The 17,280-nt window shown below is 34.2% G+C and overlaps 2 protein-coding genes across 6 annotated transcripts in view; one reads left to right on the top strand and one right to left on the bottom strand.

The window, feature by feature from the left end:
- The first annotated feature begins 172 nt into the window (after positions 1-172).
- Positions 173-2,990, top strand: LOC145729931 (putative gustatory receptor 28b). 2 transcript variants are annotated; one of them, XM_081980924.1, is made up of 4 exons: positions 173-468; positions 1,337-1,848; positions 1,909-1,998; positions 2,642-2,990. In XM_081980924.1, exons 1-4 carry the CDS (start codon positions 444-446, stop codon positions 2,690-2,692), a joined length of 678 nt encoding a protein of 225 aa, XP_081837050.1. In that variant the 5' UTR covers positions 173-443; the 3' UTR covers positions 2,693-2,990. The 2 variants fall into 2 exon arrangements, with proteins under 2 accessions (XP_081837050.1, XP_081837041.1); XM_081980915.1 differs by lacking the exon at positions 173-468 and adding an exon at positions 1,089-1,228.
- A 1,193-nt stretch (positions 2,991-4,183) lies between these two features.
- Positions 4,184-17,280, bottom strand: part of Mnr (Membrane-bound Notch regulator) — a 90,359-nt gene continuing 77,262 nt past the window's right edge. The window contains exons 1-6 of one of the 4 annotated variants that reach the window (XM_081980866.1): positions 14,382-14,551; positions 8,371-8,444; positions 7,365-7,467; positions 7,182-7,306; positions 6,662-6,967; positions 4,184-4,875 (exon numbers count right to left, since the gene is read on the bottom strand). In XM_081980866.1, coding sequence (XP_081836992.1) covers positions 4,697-4,875; positions 6,662-6,967; positions 7,182-7,306; positions 7,365-7,467; positions 8,371-8,434 — 777 coding nt within the window. In that variant the 5' untranslated portion in view covers positions 8,435-8,444; positions 14,382-14,551 and the 3' untranslated portion in view covers positions 4,184-4,696. Of the gene's footprint in view, positions 4,876-6,661; positions 6,968-7,181; positions 7,307-7,364; positions 7,468-8,370; positions 8,445-14,381; positions 14,552-17,280 lie in introns of those variants that run through there. The other 3 variants (XM_081980857.1, XM_081980880.1, XM_081980870.1) reach the window with 3 other exon arrangements.

Raw genomic sequence — 17,280 nt, forward strand, 5'->3', positions numbered from 1 at the left:
ACATGGAGCTGTCGTATTCTTTGAAGTTATTCCAGTTATTCTGCAATTTATTCGTTATGTGTCCTTACTCTTTTGAAACTAATAAGCGCACTTTTGAAAACAAAAAGTTTACTCCATTTTCCCTATTCCAACTCATAATTATTGTGGTGTTTTGCGTCATTTTTCCGGGAATTGACTATTCTTATTACAGAAATCATTACGTGTCTCTGGGTGTTACGGTAGATACTTTACACACGATTTTCTACTTTACCAAACAACCGTTGTGTGTTGCTTTGATATTACTCATTCATTTAAGACGTGACGATATCAACAGCTTTCTAAACAGTTCAGCTCAACTGGATGAGAAATTTTACAAATTACTTCGTCATAAGATATGTTACCGCACTTTGAAAAGGAGAGCTGACTGTTTTATACTATTAAGTTTCATTGAAGGAGGATTGTACATGTTTGGATTGGTTGTGGATTACAGTAAGTATTGTTTAAGAACATTTTTTCTAGAATTATTATAGCCAAAAGATCTAAATTTGCTTGGAAGAAATTGCTCCTGCAATAAGATTTCCCATGATAAGCAAAAGTATTCGGGTTTTGTGAAGAATAGCTAACCACGAATTTTGAGTCAATTTTTTTTTTTTGGGTTAGGTTACGTCCTATGTAGTACAGATAAAAAAGAAAAAATGCGAACGATCCACAATTTTTGTCACAAAATCGTTCAAAAAATCGATGATTTTACAAGCATTTTGTGGAATCTGATCAGATGATTTGGAAAATTCGTCTGCGCTGTTGCCAAATCGCATGCCTAGTCTAAATATTATTAAAAAAATGCTAGGTGAACCTATGCTAACCAAGTGACTGATCACTTAGATGGCAACAGCGGACCAAGCATCTCGTCGTAGTAAATTCGTGGTTAGTTATTGTTCACAAGACCCAAGTATTCTTTATCTAGATGTGAATATAAAATACGATCTACGATCCTCGACATAATGACAATAAAAAAACAACGAAAACAGTGACGTAGTGTAATTAATCTAATTTTAATGGACATAAATGAAGAAAATCAATTGTTTGTTATGGTCGAAGTTCGTTTAACACAAATTCACACTCTAAAGAAATTTTCCCTAATAATGGATTTGGCGATAAGACGAGAATTGGTTAATTTTACAACGTTGCAAAACTTGATTTTTTGCTCGTTTTAGGAATATGTTCGATATGGCAACATGGCAACAATTTGGTAATAAATATTCTGTGAAAAATATGTTTGTCCTACGGTTTTCGAGATACTCATACTTATTACATAAATACTAACAATAACCGTTTAACATAATTTCTCTTCATACAGGAGATCGTGAATGGAACGTGATCAAAATCGGAAATCTTCTGATCCATCTCTTCTTCCAACAAACTCTGTCAGCAACAAAATACCAGTGGATAGTGTACCACTATATATTAAAAAACCAGATCAAGTTAATGAACCAGTACCTGACAATTCTGAATTCTCCTATTATTCATCCAAGAAACACGAATCGAACTGTTTTGTTGGAGTCTGCCGGTATCTACAAAACGGTTACAAAATTGGCTAGAAAATTGAACGTAGCTTTTGAATGGCAAATTCTGTTGACAGTACCTGTGATACTCACTCTGCTACTGTACGATGCTTTCTACTTAACCCAACTCAGAGAGAAAAACTTGTCTGAGGCGTACCATATACTGTTTGAGATTTTTATGGGTGCTGTTTACCTGTTTACAGTGGTGCTAGCCAGTACCATGACAGTGCAAGAAACTGAGAAGTATGCCATTAATTTGAAGAAAATAGAAGTAACACACGTGAATGATTCGGTGCTTGAAGACATGGTACTGAATGTTATCGTACCATCTAAAAATGTAATAGTTGTTTATTCTGAATGTTTACAGGTTGAGGCTCTTTACATGCAAGTTAATTACGGGAAAATACGATTTTCTGCGGTTGGGGTTTTTGCAATCGATGCCAGTTTACTCACAGGGGTGAGTAATAAACACTGAAAATAGTAGTACATAAAATATGATGGCTAATAGTCGCAAAGTGGCTAACAGTGACGCCAATTTTCCTGAAATGTTCCTAGTACGTTACTTTGACATTTAGTGCATCTTGTTGTTGAACACAGCTAAAGCGAATTTTAACATGGCAGATCACACAATGACGTAACAATGACTTTCTCTATACTAAGGCTATGGCCGCATTCGTTTTTACGCTCCATGGAGCTAGCAGAGCTTTTTTGACGTCATGATGACGTAATTTGGGACAACCATAATTTGACCAACTGTCAAATTACGTCATTGTGACGTCAAAAACGCTTTGCTCGCTCCATGGAGCTTGAAAACGAATGCGGCCTCTATTAAATTAAATATTAAATTTGTTCTTTAGCTGCTATTTCACCTACTTTTTCCATTTTAGCTTTGTTTTTAAAGTTTTTATTACATATAAATGATCGCTGAAGAGAATAATTTGAAAAAAATATAGAAAAATATAACTCATATTTGGGTTAGTGCTAGAGTTTAGAATGACATAAATGCTATGCAAATTACCATTACCAGCACGATAACTTTGAATTTGCATGTTTTCCCGCTATTTCAAATAATACACTTAAAGATAATTGTTTGATTTCAGGCATGGTCAACTCTAGCATCCTACCTAGTAATTCTCCTGCAAAATAACTAAAAAAGGACAAGGAAACGCGCGTTCCAAGTGAATTTTTGGTCGACGTCCTACATTGCTTCAAAGCCTCTTATTTTCTAATTGCGAATGTTTCCTGGACGAAATTAATTACGGCCATTGTTGGCCATCTAAATAAAGGACAAGGCTTGGCAGCGGTAGCAGGACAATCTAGCCGGATTCTTTAAAGCTTTATTGAGTTTTTAAGTAGTGCGCACTTTTCGCTCTCATCTCTTTGTTGACGTGTCAAATATTTTACGTGCCTAAATTAAAATAAGTTTCCTAATAAAGCTTTTCCTCACCAGTTATTGTGGCAATAATTCAGAGGTTTAGGCGATAGGAGACTGACATAAATCCACCTGAAAAGGAGAAAGCACAAAAGGTCGACGACAATTATTCTAGAATAAGTTTACGCTGGTGTGCCCTCTGTCTGTTTTAGTTGTTGCAGTCCCTAAAGGGTGAACTATACCGTCCCCCAACTCTAAATTCCTCTGCATTAAACAAATTACTTTATTACCAGAGGCCGTATTACGAGCAAATGAATATATAGGAAGAGGGATCCAACCGTAATTTTATTAATAACTACTGTAACCCAACTTTCAACATGTGTGTGTGGCCCAGTTGATGGTAGAGTTTCGGTTTTGCAAAGTTGGACAACTCCTTTGGTTCAGGTAACTGGTTTAATTGTGTTTAATAGCAGCTATCTACGCTTCGTTTCGGCATTTACTCACTGAAAGTTTTCGCTTTGTTCTGGTAAATTCAATGCAAAAAATCTAATTTTGCAAACATGTCTGTAAAACAAGTTGAACTTGAAATAATACCAAATTTGAAACAAATTCGAAATGAAGGCACACCAATGAAAAAGCATATTATTTACGTAGAAAGTTAATTGATCTTGCTGTTCTTTTTGCTGATCACAATCAATTTGGACACATGTGGACTTAGTAAGCATGAGAGCTAATATGTTTATTTGTATTTGTTTTGATTGGTACCATACAAATATCTCAGAAAAAGAGGGAATGCGGAAATTGATTGCTTTCTTCTTGGTCAGAACAAGTTAGTCAAAAACGCCATTAGTTTGTATAGTATTGCCTCTCGTTTTATCAAAGGGACTTAAAAGCTTTAAAAAGTATCCAGAAGGAACAATTTTTTTTAATATTAATTTTTAGGTCTTCTGGCATCTTTATAATAAATCCAGAAACTAAATGACATTTATTATAGAATCTTAGAAGGTTTAGGATGCATTTAGTGACTTTTCAGAGTAATTCCAGTTGCATCTGGAAATATTGAAAGTTTTTTGGAGAAACTCCAAGTGTTTAGAAGCCTCTGGCGACTTGTTAGCATGTTTTTAGAGATGATAGAAGCATTTCCGCACTTTTTAAGTAATTTTCAACTAAACTCCTCTCTCTGGTAGAGCTTTTCAAGCAAGCAAAACTTTATAAATGGATAAAAACATCATTGCACAACAACCCTTTAAGGAATAAAAAAACCTCTAGATTTGCTTACAACTAACAGTATTTAATGAGTATTGATTTACAGCTTTGATCTATAACAACAATCAAATGGAGTATATACACTAGAAAGCTCGAGTTAATCACAACTAAAGAATTACAGACAAATTAACTTAATGGAAATGTAAATGCAAGTAAGGTAAGAAAAATTTGCAGAGGTTATTCTACACAACAATTTCAAAACAGGAAGCTGCCAATCACCATTTAAAAGCACAATGACGATACATGTACTCACCATCACTCGTCGGTAGAACACACACACAATTCAAACAAAACAAAACATAATTAATTGGTTACGGAATTATTAAATTTTTTAAAATGTATATATAAACAATTTACAGTCTTTTTTATTAGAGTAATTCTTAAAAATACCGAGTTCTTAGGGTTGTAAACTCCTGGCAAGATAATAGCTTAAGACTGCGTAGAATAACCCTGCAAACAAAAGGGTGGATTAGATAGAGGAAAGTATACTAAACGTAATAAATAAAGCTGCAAGACTTTAGCTGCGTCCTCCACCAGATATAGCCTTGGTAATATAATCCTTTAAGAAACTAGTACCTATTTTCTTCAAGCTTTCGGTGATTTTATCCGTTAAAGAACTGCCGGAATTTCTTTGCGGGTACTGTTGCTGGTAAGGATTGTAACCGCCTTGATAGCCTGGGTATTGTTGGTAACCACCTGAAAATTAGAATCAAGTTAAAAAGGTAAAAATCAGTACTTTAAAACAAAAAAAAAGCGAAAATAGTAGTAGTAAGAAAGTGGAAATATCAGTGTTGAGCATTGAAAGGACAGTAAGAGAGAATAAAGGAAAAACAATAAAAGCAGAAGAAACAGGAAAACTGCTGTAAAGGAAAACTACTGTAAAATAAAAAAAAACACTTTTAAAAGCAGCTGTAGCTTGTAATTATACCTCAATAGAGCCCCAAATTTGTTTGTTTCTTACGACACCTGACAGCTGTCCTGTCAAAACATATTCAGCGCTAACATACTGGGTACTATTTCTTCGATAAATCGCATTACGAGTTGTATTTACAGTTCGGTTTTCAACTTGAAACGTATCGCACGTCAGTTTTGTGAGTGCCATTTTTTGTCACCAAGAAACCACAAGGCGAACTCTCTAACGAATAGCAAGGAAATTTCTTTGCTATCATAGAAAACCCTTCTCTATCGTAATATATGGTACTCTCTACATTTCGATTGGCAAAGATCGGCACTCAACGTAGCTATTCGGGTTGTGTAAAATAGAAAGACCAAATGAGGTCTTGCTATGATTTTATCTCTCTTGCGGCTATGAAATTTTGTATTTGCCAATCTTTCTTTTCCGTCGTCTTTTAAAATTCAAATGTTTTGTTTTTTAACCTTTATGCCCGTCAGTGTCAACATTGTGTCAATAAGGTTGTGTCGGGGACCAATTGATTGTGTTTGCACCCCTCTTTCTTTGTTTTTGAGTTTATAGTTAAAGTGTTAATGCATATATTAGTTATTGTTTTTGAGGTGTAAGCTGTTCAAGATGGAATGGTTGTGTTATGGCTATATGGGTTCCATCAACACATCCTAAAGTCCCATCCTACTTTCTTCACAAAATGCATAAAAATTGAAACGGTGTTCAGAGAAATTTGAAGTTGACGACCGACTTCCGCAGCCGGTCGAGTGGAGATGGTGGAACCTCTAAGTGGAAACGTCGATTCTTAAAAGTCTACGGGGAATTGTCTTGTGCGGAGCACTTCCAAGAGGCGGAAAGGGTGTAAACCTAGGAGAAGACCACGTGGATGTGACAGTGACGGTTATAGTTTCCACGAGGAATGACTATATCTTTTGCTCGGATCGTGTCTTTGAGCGATTTTTTAGAACTTTTTGTAGCTATCTGGGGCTCAGGGGCTCTAGCCCGACTATCTGAGCCTCTCTCGTAACGAGCTGGCACAATACCCCTAGCTGGTAGTGCCATAAAAACCCAAAAACAACAACAAGTTGTGTTTATAGCCTTATAGTGTTAAATTTAACAGTTGTGACATTAACAGAACTTGATATGCTTTTTATGCAGCTGTGTACATTCACAGCAATCACTCTGCACATTGTATTTATAGCTCAATGAATCGAAATTTGACAGTTGTGACGTTCAGTGACGTGAGTATCAAAGTGTTCCTTAACGTCAGAACTTACAAATTTGGCTCCATAGAGCTGCAAACACAACTTCAGTGCAATTTCTCAAGGAAACACATCTATTTGGCATTTTATACTTTAAGTCACTAGTGCTGGTGGTTTTGACAGTTATGACAACTGTCACGTAACGCAAGAAACATATTCCGTAACGTCAGAACTATGAAATTTAGCTCCATGGATCTTTGAGTACAACTTCCAGTGTAATTCTTTGCGCATGACGTAAGAAAAGTATAAAATGGCCAAGAAAGTCCTTTCTGTGAGTTCTTCAGTATACAACCGTTGAGTACTTAAAAAAAGAACCAACCTTGATTATAACCACCTCCTTGTGGGTAACCAGCATAACCATTCTGGGGGTATCCTCCACCTTGTTGGGGGTATCCTCCACCTTGCTGTGGATATCCCCCACCTTGGGCCATGCCAGGGTAACCAGACCCAATTTGTCCACCCTGGTAGCCTGCACCACCACTTATAGGACGCACATTTGGTCTTGGTGTCGTTTCTCCTTTGGGTATTTGAGGGTATAGATTACCACCTCCTCCGCCCGACGAGGAGTCACTATTCGGATCCAACGGGGCGCTTGCGGCGTGAGTGTCGTAACCGACGTGTCCGGCTGGAATTTCCAAGAAAACAAAATCACAAATTTCCCCGATTTGTGTTTATCTGACCGGACTTTTCTCTCTCCGGTCTATTTAATCTGATTAGGGTCTGTTTACGTTTGCTGTAGATAATGGGAAATAAAGTTGTGTTTATTTTATTGGGATTTAACGAAACTTGATAAGGGGGTTTCTGATTCCCCAGACTTGGTTAAAGGAAAGTTTTCTTACATTTGGACGCGTCGTTTACGCATTTGGGCGTCGATCCGTCCATTTTACATACTTGACTGGGCGGACACACGTAGGTGGCACAGGTTCTTGTGTTTCCGCTAGTTTTTTTCTGACATGTTGGATATCTAATAAATACAAATTGAGGTCAACTCTGATTAAAGGGAGGTAAGTAGAAATACCTACGATCCACATTCTCCTTGTCGTTGATAATACGAACAGGGGTCACTTTGCATTACACACTCTTGATTTCCAGGACATCCAATGTCTTTACATGATCTACCATATTCTGGAACAAAAGTTATTAAATCTGGAGTAATTAACATAGAAGGGTAGTTTATTAGACTCTAAAATGTGGTTATTTCGTATTTTTACTCGACAACCCCTACCAGGTGTATTCATTAGTCAATTGTCAAATTTGGATTTTTAACAGCTTGAGTCAGTAGCTACTATTCTGCCTACAATTTGAACTTTTTGAACAGTTTTGTAGGGTCACGTGACTGTTTTATTTAATTTGAATTTTGCCAGTTTAAATTTGCCGTTTCCTAACATTTTCAAGTTCAAACCTACGTATTCGGATCACGTAAATAACACCAATTTTTTTAACCTGTTAACATTTGAAGATGACTGACGTTAATGGTTGTTTTTTTGTCAAACTGATAGATCAAACATTTTTGTGTATGCTTTTGTCAGAAAGTATACATGTGTGGTCTATCTCTCAAACATTGATAGAAAAGTAAATCTCTAAAATAGGATCCACAAAACACTAGTTTAAAAAGCAAGCATTTTAAAGAATTTTTAACCAAATATTTTTTTGCTGTACTCTAATGACAACAATGCAACACTTTTCACCTATGACGTCATAGTGACTTAATTTGATTTCCCGGACACATTTTATAGTCATGTTTTCCTCACCACTCTTATTTAAATAAGCTAGATAGATGTTTTGCACCATGTATAACAAACATTGAACTGAATCTAAAATCAGTGTTTATTTTCTTCCACCATTATTTTTATTGTGTTTTTTAATGGGATAATAATGGTTAACTGCCTGATTACTCTAACCTTGACTTTCAACACAACCCAAAGTCGTCTTTGGTTCGTTTTTAGCAATATTCGTTTAGTTAAGATATATCTCTGGTCAGTAAATGTAAACGAAGCCGAATACTAACTACATAGTTACCAAACTTACTTGTGAAACAATGTCCCGACTTGAGGACGGCCAGGAATGCGACTGCAGCGACAATTTTCCTCATAATGCCAAGCCTAGAACAATAATAAACATCGACTTGATAAATTATATCATTAGATACTGCATATGTTATTTATTTATTAATGTTTAAATGTATATCAAGCATTTGGTCAATTTTAATAGAACAAGTACAGTTTTATATGTTTAATAGTATGTAGGTATGTTTTTTAGTAGGTAGATTATAGTGTCATTAAAAATTTTGTTAATTATCCTGGATTCTACACCTTGAATTACCAACCGAAAAAATCCAAACTTAGACAGGGTAGTTGGAACAAAATTAAATCATATCACAAACGGCATTACGCTAAAGCTAAATCAATCATTTTCTTCTACGCCTTACCAGAATTACGCTTTTCATATTCATCTCCATTTTTTACTAATTTTTGAAAATATTTTATACAGAGTGGTGCTAAATACATTGCCAAATTGTGTGTTAAATGAATTAAGAAAAAATTTGACACAAACTATGAAAAACACTAGTCAATTGTACTACGCTTTAAAAAGACAAACCCTCGATCAAACCTATCGAAAACACATCCTAACCAACTTTACGTCTTTCTGCTAAACCTAATTTTTCAGAATTTCGGAAAGAAAGTTCTTTTGCTCCGAAATATGATTAAAACATTTAAAGAGCGTCTACTTAAGAAGAAAGAAGGAAAAAAATAATAAAAAGGCAGTAATTAGAGGCAATTAACAATACTAACATAATTTCGCTCCTTGCGCGCCCTGTTCGTTTCGTCGCCCCATTTCCTGCTAAGAGTTTATCAAATTTCGTTATAGTTGCCTCCTCTCCCGATAAAATCGAGTTATTCACTTAGATTCAAAGTGCCTATCAATCTCTCCACTTCCCCGTAATTGTCCCCTAAAGAGGGGATGAAGGGGAAGAGTTGACGAAGCAAAGATTCCTTAACTCGATGATATTACATCATTCTACTCCTGTTAATCATTTATTATTCAGTCGGATTTGTTGTTACCCCACCTTTCTAGCCTCAAAACAACTGTCATCTAGTATAAGTAAGCTTTATAAGACTGGGACGGTAAAAGCCCTCTTAAAACACTAGAGAGGCTCCGATCCGCCAAAATTGAATAATTTCTTCTCCATTAGAGCCCCTCTCTCGTTCCCGTATTGATACTGCGGAACATTTTCCCGGGTTATCGGGATATTAAACTTTCAATGTTGTCTTGACAGGTTAACGTAAACCTCTTACGGGTCTTAAAAGGAGTCCTGCATCGGAGGCAATAATCGTCAAGTGGATATGGTGCGTAATCAGATTACTGGATATTTATGGGACCATTAGAAAATGTTTGTGTATGACCTTTTGACCCTATCTAAATAACTTTTTCCTGCAACTGTTATGCTATTCACTAGTTTTGAATAGATAACACCCATTACTTACTCGTGAGTAATGAGTCATTCACGGGTAGGATCATACAAACAAGATTTTTTCATACATTTTGTATTTTTATATGTATGTACCAGAGATTTATTTTTGGAGAAAATGCCAAGAGAAATTAACGAATTTTAGGAGAATTTGAGCGAAAAAAGAAGAAAATTCAAGCAATAGAATTTGGATTAATTGGAAATTATAAAATTCTAAGTAGATGTATTTCTTGAGAATACTTTTATACTTTTCTTACGTCACGTGACAGCTGTCATAACTGTCGAAACCCGTTCACCCAATGAGTAAAAAGAACAAGTATCAGGAGGTAACAATAATACAAATTATAACCCGTTTGTGCATTAAGCGAGGGGGACGGAAGTCCACCATCTTTGATTGCGCATTCGCCTACTGCGCAGTTGAATTGACGCAAAGTCATTGAAAGTTTGGAGTTTCAAACCCGCAAAAATTTGTTGTTTGTATTTGTTGTAGTATAGTGTTAGTTTGTTTTGTTTGTTTGTGGTTCTTTAACAGTTGAGTTTTGCAAATTTAAATTAAGTTGTACAGTGGACAAGATTAAATTCATTAAGTAATTAAGTTGACGGCCGCCATATTATTCCCCCCCTCCCCCTTGTTTCTGTCACCCACTTTGTTTGCTATTGCTCCTTCCTGCTATGTTTACATTTTTTTTATTCATTGCGTTCACCAGTAACCTGAAACTATAAAATTACAAAATAGTCGCTTATTTGAGGACTTACACTAAAAGTTGTGTTTGAAGTTCCTTGGAGCTAAATTTAACAGTTGGTTTATGGAACACAGTGATGCAAAAAGTGTTATAGAAAAAGTGTCCCGTTTCTCAGATGTTTGAGGCCAAAGTTGGACTTAGCCCATAAAATTAAATTGCTAAAATTACTTCTGGAACTACAAAATGAGCAAAACTATAAATATTACTTTTAAAATAAAAAATGGAATACAAATTACAGAAATTATTTTTAAATTATAGTAAGTAAGTATTGCAGTAATTTGTTTTAATCAGCTGTGAATAATATACCCTGGCTCCTGCTTTTAGTCTCTTTAAATATCAAATACATCAGAAGTATATTATTAACAATAGAAACTCAAATTACAACATCAAAAGTGACAAAAAACTCTCTATAAACATAATAATAATTATCAATCGTAGCACTGAATAACTATCCAACATGTCCATAAATATCATAATTATTATTAAACCTTGCGGAAACAGGAGAAGCTTTTGTCCCTTTCAACATTGTAGATTATTATTAATATTCATTATTATTCCGCATTATCTCATCTTGTTACTGGGGCGCTAAATATGCTGTACAGCATTGTTATACGGTATAATAGGCTTTAACCATACGTGTGCGAAAGGGAGACGAAAAGGCTTGTTGATTTTATTCAACAATAGAGAACGCTGTCATGTTTCTAGCGGAAGCTCTTTTATTGCAAAAAGCCTCTGTTAACGTTTTATTACGTGCTGAAAGTGGAGAATTCTCGTTTAACGTTACGTGTATGCTAATGTTTGACGAGACGGATTTAGTTTGCCACCTTTATAGAAGGGAAAAAGACTAGTTTTTTTGTGATACAAATATTTGTCTGATAACTTGTTTGTTTTAAATATTCACGGAGCAAGTGGAATGTATTCTGGCAGGTAAGTTTTGCCAGGAATAAAGCAGCAGAGTATCCAGTTTAAAAAGTGAAGTCATAGAGTATATTGTTTCGAAGACCTTTTGATTCTCGTTAATTACCAAGTAGGTCAAATTAACGTATTTAGTCACATACAAGATTTTTTTTAAAAAAAGTACCATCTGTATTAATTAATAACGTTCCAGCAAAATTTTAATTTTTTTCTTAAAATCACATTGATGACCCCCAGGCTCATCATTAAGACTTTTTCATTTAATGTCACTTTCAGATTCAGTTGAAAACTATAAGATTGTTCCAATCAAACTGAGCTAATTTACATCGGTAGTAAGTCGATCGGTATTTCCGTAGATACTAATTTATTATTGTGAATGCATTTTTGTTCTTTTCAAGGAACTTGTATTATTGCTGGCAGAACCAAATATGGTTGGTATTTTGTCACTGTTTTATCGAATGGAGGTCGCCAATTTGTGTAAAACGTTTCCTATGTGAATTTAAAAATGACTAAGTGATAATGTATGCCGGTTTTCGAGCAAGGATTTCCTCGTAGTATGGCTTGTTTAAATTTTAAATCTAAATATGGAGCTGAGTAACTGCGATGTAAACAAATATGTTTTACTGCAAATTTTTGTTAAAATATTTGTGCTTTGTACCGCTTATTTATTTATGTAGTTGCCATATTGGAAATTTGTACTGCATAAACATTAAACCAAAACAGACGGTTTTATTAAAAAAATTTAAAAAGAAAACAGCTAATCACTTCTCATGAAGTGGTCACGTGCCAACTGTTGAATGACGTCACATCCGTTTTGGTACACTGACACATGTCACTCTGTAGAGCATTGACTTGCAATACTTTTCCCTTGCAATTTGCACGTCATTGAGTCACGATGACGAAATTTAACAAAACAATACATTACATTATACACCGTGTCGTTCGGTTTTTTATTATTCACGACAACGGTGATTTTAAAAAGCAAAACAAATCACAATTTCAATATGCTAATACTCGTAATTCATTTAATTATTTATTTTATTTAGTTAAGGCAAAGTAAATCCAAATTCCCATCATCTGAAGAATCAATTAACAAACCAAGCAAATCCCGACAAAATTGACAAATACCAATAACAGTTTTAGGTGTCAGGTTCAGGTAGTCAGGTGACCTTAAAAAAGATAATTTACGCTGTGAAAATTTGCTAAATGAAATTTAGACAGTGACAAAATTTTTAACAGTCACGTGACTTTGACAATGCCGTTTTTGATCTGGCAACACTGTACTAGCCAAGTCACGTGACGATAAAAAGGTAGTCTGGATTACAAAAATCTTCAAAATCTTATTTAAACAGTTATGAAGGCAAAAAGTTGTAAAATAAAACTGACTAAAAAATGGTAATTTTTAAGCTGGCAACACCGTACTGTCAAAGTGACACTACAGTTAAAAACAGTCACGTGACCATAAAACATGTAGTTTCAACTGTGAAAATTTTTGCTTTTTTTTTTTGCTAAATCTCAGTTAGACAATGGTAAAAGCTTAAACAGTTAAAATATACGTCACGTGACTAAAATTGAAATTTTTGAACTGGCAACATTGTAAAGACACAGTGGCACTAGTCAAAAACAGTCATGTAACTATAAAAAAAGAAATATAAGCTGTGAAAATTTGCTAAATGAAATTTAGACTGTAGAAAAAATTTTAATAGTAAAATACCCGGCACGTGATTTTGGAAATGCAATTTTTGAACTGGCAACACTACCTACCGTACTAGCCAAGTGACTCTAGACAAAAACAGTCACGTGACGATAAAAAAGTAGTCTGAATTACAAAAATCGTTATGAAGGCAAAAAGTTGTAAAATAAAACTGACTAAAAATGGTAATTTTTAAGCTGGCAACACCGTCAGTGACACTACAGTTAAAAGCAGTCACGTGACCATAAAAAATGTAATTTCAACTGTGAAGATATGCTAAATCACATTTAGTATCCTACCATTTTTCAATTAAAAAGTTTATTTTTAGCATCTAAACCAGTCGTTAATACAACTGAAATAAACGAAAATGTGCTGGAAATTGTTCCATATGCCCCACAAAGTCGTCAACAGCTGTGAATGCCAGCATCCGGTTCAATAAAATAATTTTGTTCATGTGAAACGTTCATGGTTTTCCCAGCACCGTGGGTAGTTTGTGATTGGTTAAAAAAGCAGCTTTCAGCTTGCTGCTTGTTTTTCATCACAAACTACGAACAGTGCTGTGGTTAATATTGCAAATATCCCACAAATAGTATTATTCCAGGTATTATTGCACTTCTAAACCATAAAGAATTCCATCATCGTTTGTTGTAATTTGTTGGAAAACTAATTAATAAACAATGACCCCTATATCCTCATATGCCATGCCAAATTGATTACCTGGAGAATACTCTTATAATACTAACATCTGATTGTAATGCTGTATTGTTGTGTTGTACTACAATGTAAAACCTTGAAGCTTTAAGAGTCAGGAGGTAAAAACCAGTATAAACAGAATAATAATTGTAATCTGCGCCATGTAAAAGTATTACAGTTCTTAGAAAATTATAGTGTTAAGGTTGTTGATAAGAAGTAGCAGTGGAACAAGTAGTCATAAAGAACTGGATTTTCCCATCATATTCTCAAAATAGCTTAGATAAGTCTTGCAATATCTTGGCTCTTTGAGTATAATAAAAAGCTGAAATTGCAAATAAACAGATAATGAAAAACCAATAGTGATGATAAACTTTGACCCAAATATCATAAACACTATTTATACACTTTCTAGTGCACAAAAATTTCACCATATTTCGGATCAATCTTATTGTAGTGACGTAGCAAGTGAAAGCACCAATCAATTTGCCAAATCAGATACATCCCTTTGTCAGCCAATTAAGCTCACCTATTTCGTTTCTTGTTTGGGGAAATCCGACACAACTACACACAGAAACTGGCAGCAACACAACACCACAACCTTAATCCTAAACTAAAAATACGAGTAGTCGATTGAAAATTACGCAGCTCGATTCGATTTCGTCGTAAAACCGTATTGACCAACACTACACTAGCTAGACCGAATCTCTTACTTACGGACCTGACCGTGAGTAATGACGTCATTATTTCATGGTTAACAACCATTAGTTAAGAATAATATCATGCTGGCCGGTTTGTGTAGATACAGGGGACCGTTCGATAGTAAGTGGGTGTGGCATAATGCTATATTATGATTTTGTATCTAGTAATTGTTTACAAACACTGTGAATGACCATAAATTGTTATATTTAGGTATGTAATAATGCCGTTATTTACCGGCAAGGTAAAGTAAAATTTGAAATGTAAAAGTCAGTGTGACAGGAAAGTTTATCAATAAATTTATTGGTCAAATTGAAATTTGCTTTAAATATATCATTTTCCTCTCATAACTCTTATTAATTTCTTTAAAGTAATTTTCGGTCAATATTGCCAAAATGAAATCCTGAAAAATAAGCACTGAATAAAAGACTGACGATTTGACTTGTTATTTGCTGTTTTAGAGATTTTGGTTTATCATTAATAAAATAAGTGAAGTAAAACATTTCTGACAAAAGCTATTCTTGTACCAATTGAGTTCCAGTCTTATAACTTTTTTATGAACAACTTCACTTTTCATTATACCTCATGTTTAAATTATGACAAGTAATACGTTTTTGAGATGAGAAAAGTAACCCGAATTTGAAGATATTTTTACTTAAACAATTTGTAATTTACATTTACAAACTGACAATTGTCAAAATAACTGTCATAAATCTCTGAAAACAAGACTTGTTTTCAAAACTGTAATAAAACTATAATTCTTACAAATTCTAGGCAAATTTTAAGAGTTCTGACATTAGTGACAAATATCACGTGGTTTTTGGAGAATAATTAGCTAGGCAGTCACGTGACCACTGTCAAAATAACTGTCATAAATATCAGAAACAAGTTTTGTATCGAATACTGGAACTAACATTTTTGCAACTTTTAAGCACCAGTTTGACAGTCAGGGACAAAATTGGTTGTCAAATTTGAAGTAATAAAATGACTGTTTTTAGCACATTTTTGAAATCCTTATTAAATTTCCTATTCAATAAACTGAAAAAACACTACAGGACTTGATACAGACAGGAAGGAAAGCGGTGTCAAAGTTTGAACTGACAGAAACACAGTTTGAAAGAAAGTCAGGGACAAAATAGCCTGTAAAACCCACTTGGAGTTGGAAATTGGTTCTTTCAAGCACATTTTTGGAATCCTCATTAAATTTCCTATCCGATAACCTAAAAAAACTACAAGATTTTGTACAGTCGGGGAGAAAAGCGGTGTCCAAATTTGAACTTCCAGAAACACAGTATTTGTAATTTGCTGGTAATTTACCGATCAAATTTGTTCTATTATTGTAAAATATTTACTTTACCAGTAATTTACTATCACTATATTTATGTGACTTACTTGCGATTCCTTCTGCTAATTTTAAAGTTAAATTTTCTTGGATCTGGACAAATATCACTAGGAACAGGATGAAAAGCCGTACCGGGGTGACCCAATAAGACTGTTCCTCGACCATATCTCGGGAACCGTTCGTCGTATGATTTTGGGGTAAACATTTTTTTAGGTAAATCGCAAATGAAGCATCGCTGGAAAATATTTTCAAGTTCTAAAAATGACCACCAGAGGCCGTAACTTCCATCTTAAATTTTTAAATTGCATTTTCTATGAATTTTTAACAATAAACTAGAGTTTTTTTTCCTCATTTTTAAAGCGAATCATTATCTATCATTTCCGTAAAAAATAAATTTCTGTTATTTCAAAAACCAAGATGGCGTCAGGTATTTAATTGTTTTTGCAATAATCTGCTTTAACCTCTTAACGGTTTGACCAATTTTAACAAATTCAGTATTGTTGAAAAGAGCATTTCTTGGGCAATAAGAATCAACCAAAATATAGTTAATTTAGTTGAATCTTTCTGCGCCAGGGGGCTACTTTTGACACCATGAGTCAAACTCCAAAAAAAAAATTAAAAAAAACCAATGGAATGATATGACTTTTTCTTTATGAAAATGTAGCCAAATAATCAAAACATCCAAATAGGCCAGTGAAAACCGTTTTTCAAATTCTCGTTCCTAACCTGAAATATTGAGAAAATGAGATTATGAGATATGGTCGAGGAACAGTCTTATTGGGTCACCCGGTACATAGGGATTTCCGAAATTGCAGCAGATTAATGAGGAAAAACATGCTCAATCAGGAGATCTACACGTGATATTGTGTATGAGAAAATTGTTATTAGAGTACATACCTATATTGGCACACATTTGTGTGCAAGTATAAGAATCCTGAAAAAGGTAAGTAGTAATGCAAAGTTGGTCAAATTGTGGAATTATTTTCATGGAAATTCATTATTTAGAATTTCTAGAGTCAATTCAAGACAAATTTCAACTTTATAGTTACCAATTTCGTTCTGTTTTTCCATTTAAAAAAATGTGTTTTTTTATCAACTTGTGATATTCAATTAGTCATTTCCAAAAATTTTAATTTTGTTTTTATTATGTGTGCTTGTTTATCAAGAATCATCCAAAATCAATTGGCAATTTTCTCTTTCAAGTCTTTTTTTCGGCCTTTTAAAACCTTTTTTGTTTATTAAATTCGGCTGAGACATTTAGAAACTCCAAGCCTTTAAAAAAAGGTAAAAAAAATTGTTGTATGGATCTTTTCCGTAAGCAGTTTAGGTCGAAATGACATCACATTTTTTAAATTAACAAATTAACAAAACATGCATTTTCGAAACT

The sequence above is a fragment of the Ips typographus genome, linkage group LG1, assembly GCF_016097725.1.
Source record: "Ips typographus isolate SLU linkage group LG1, UJ_Ityp_2.0, whole genome shotgun sequence".
NCBI classification, from domain to species: Eukaryota; Metazoa; Arthropoda; class Insecta; order Coleoptera; family Curculionidae; genus Ips; species Ips typographus.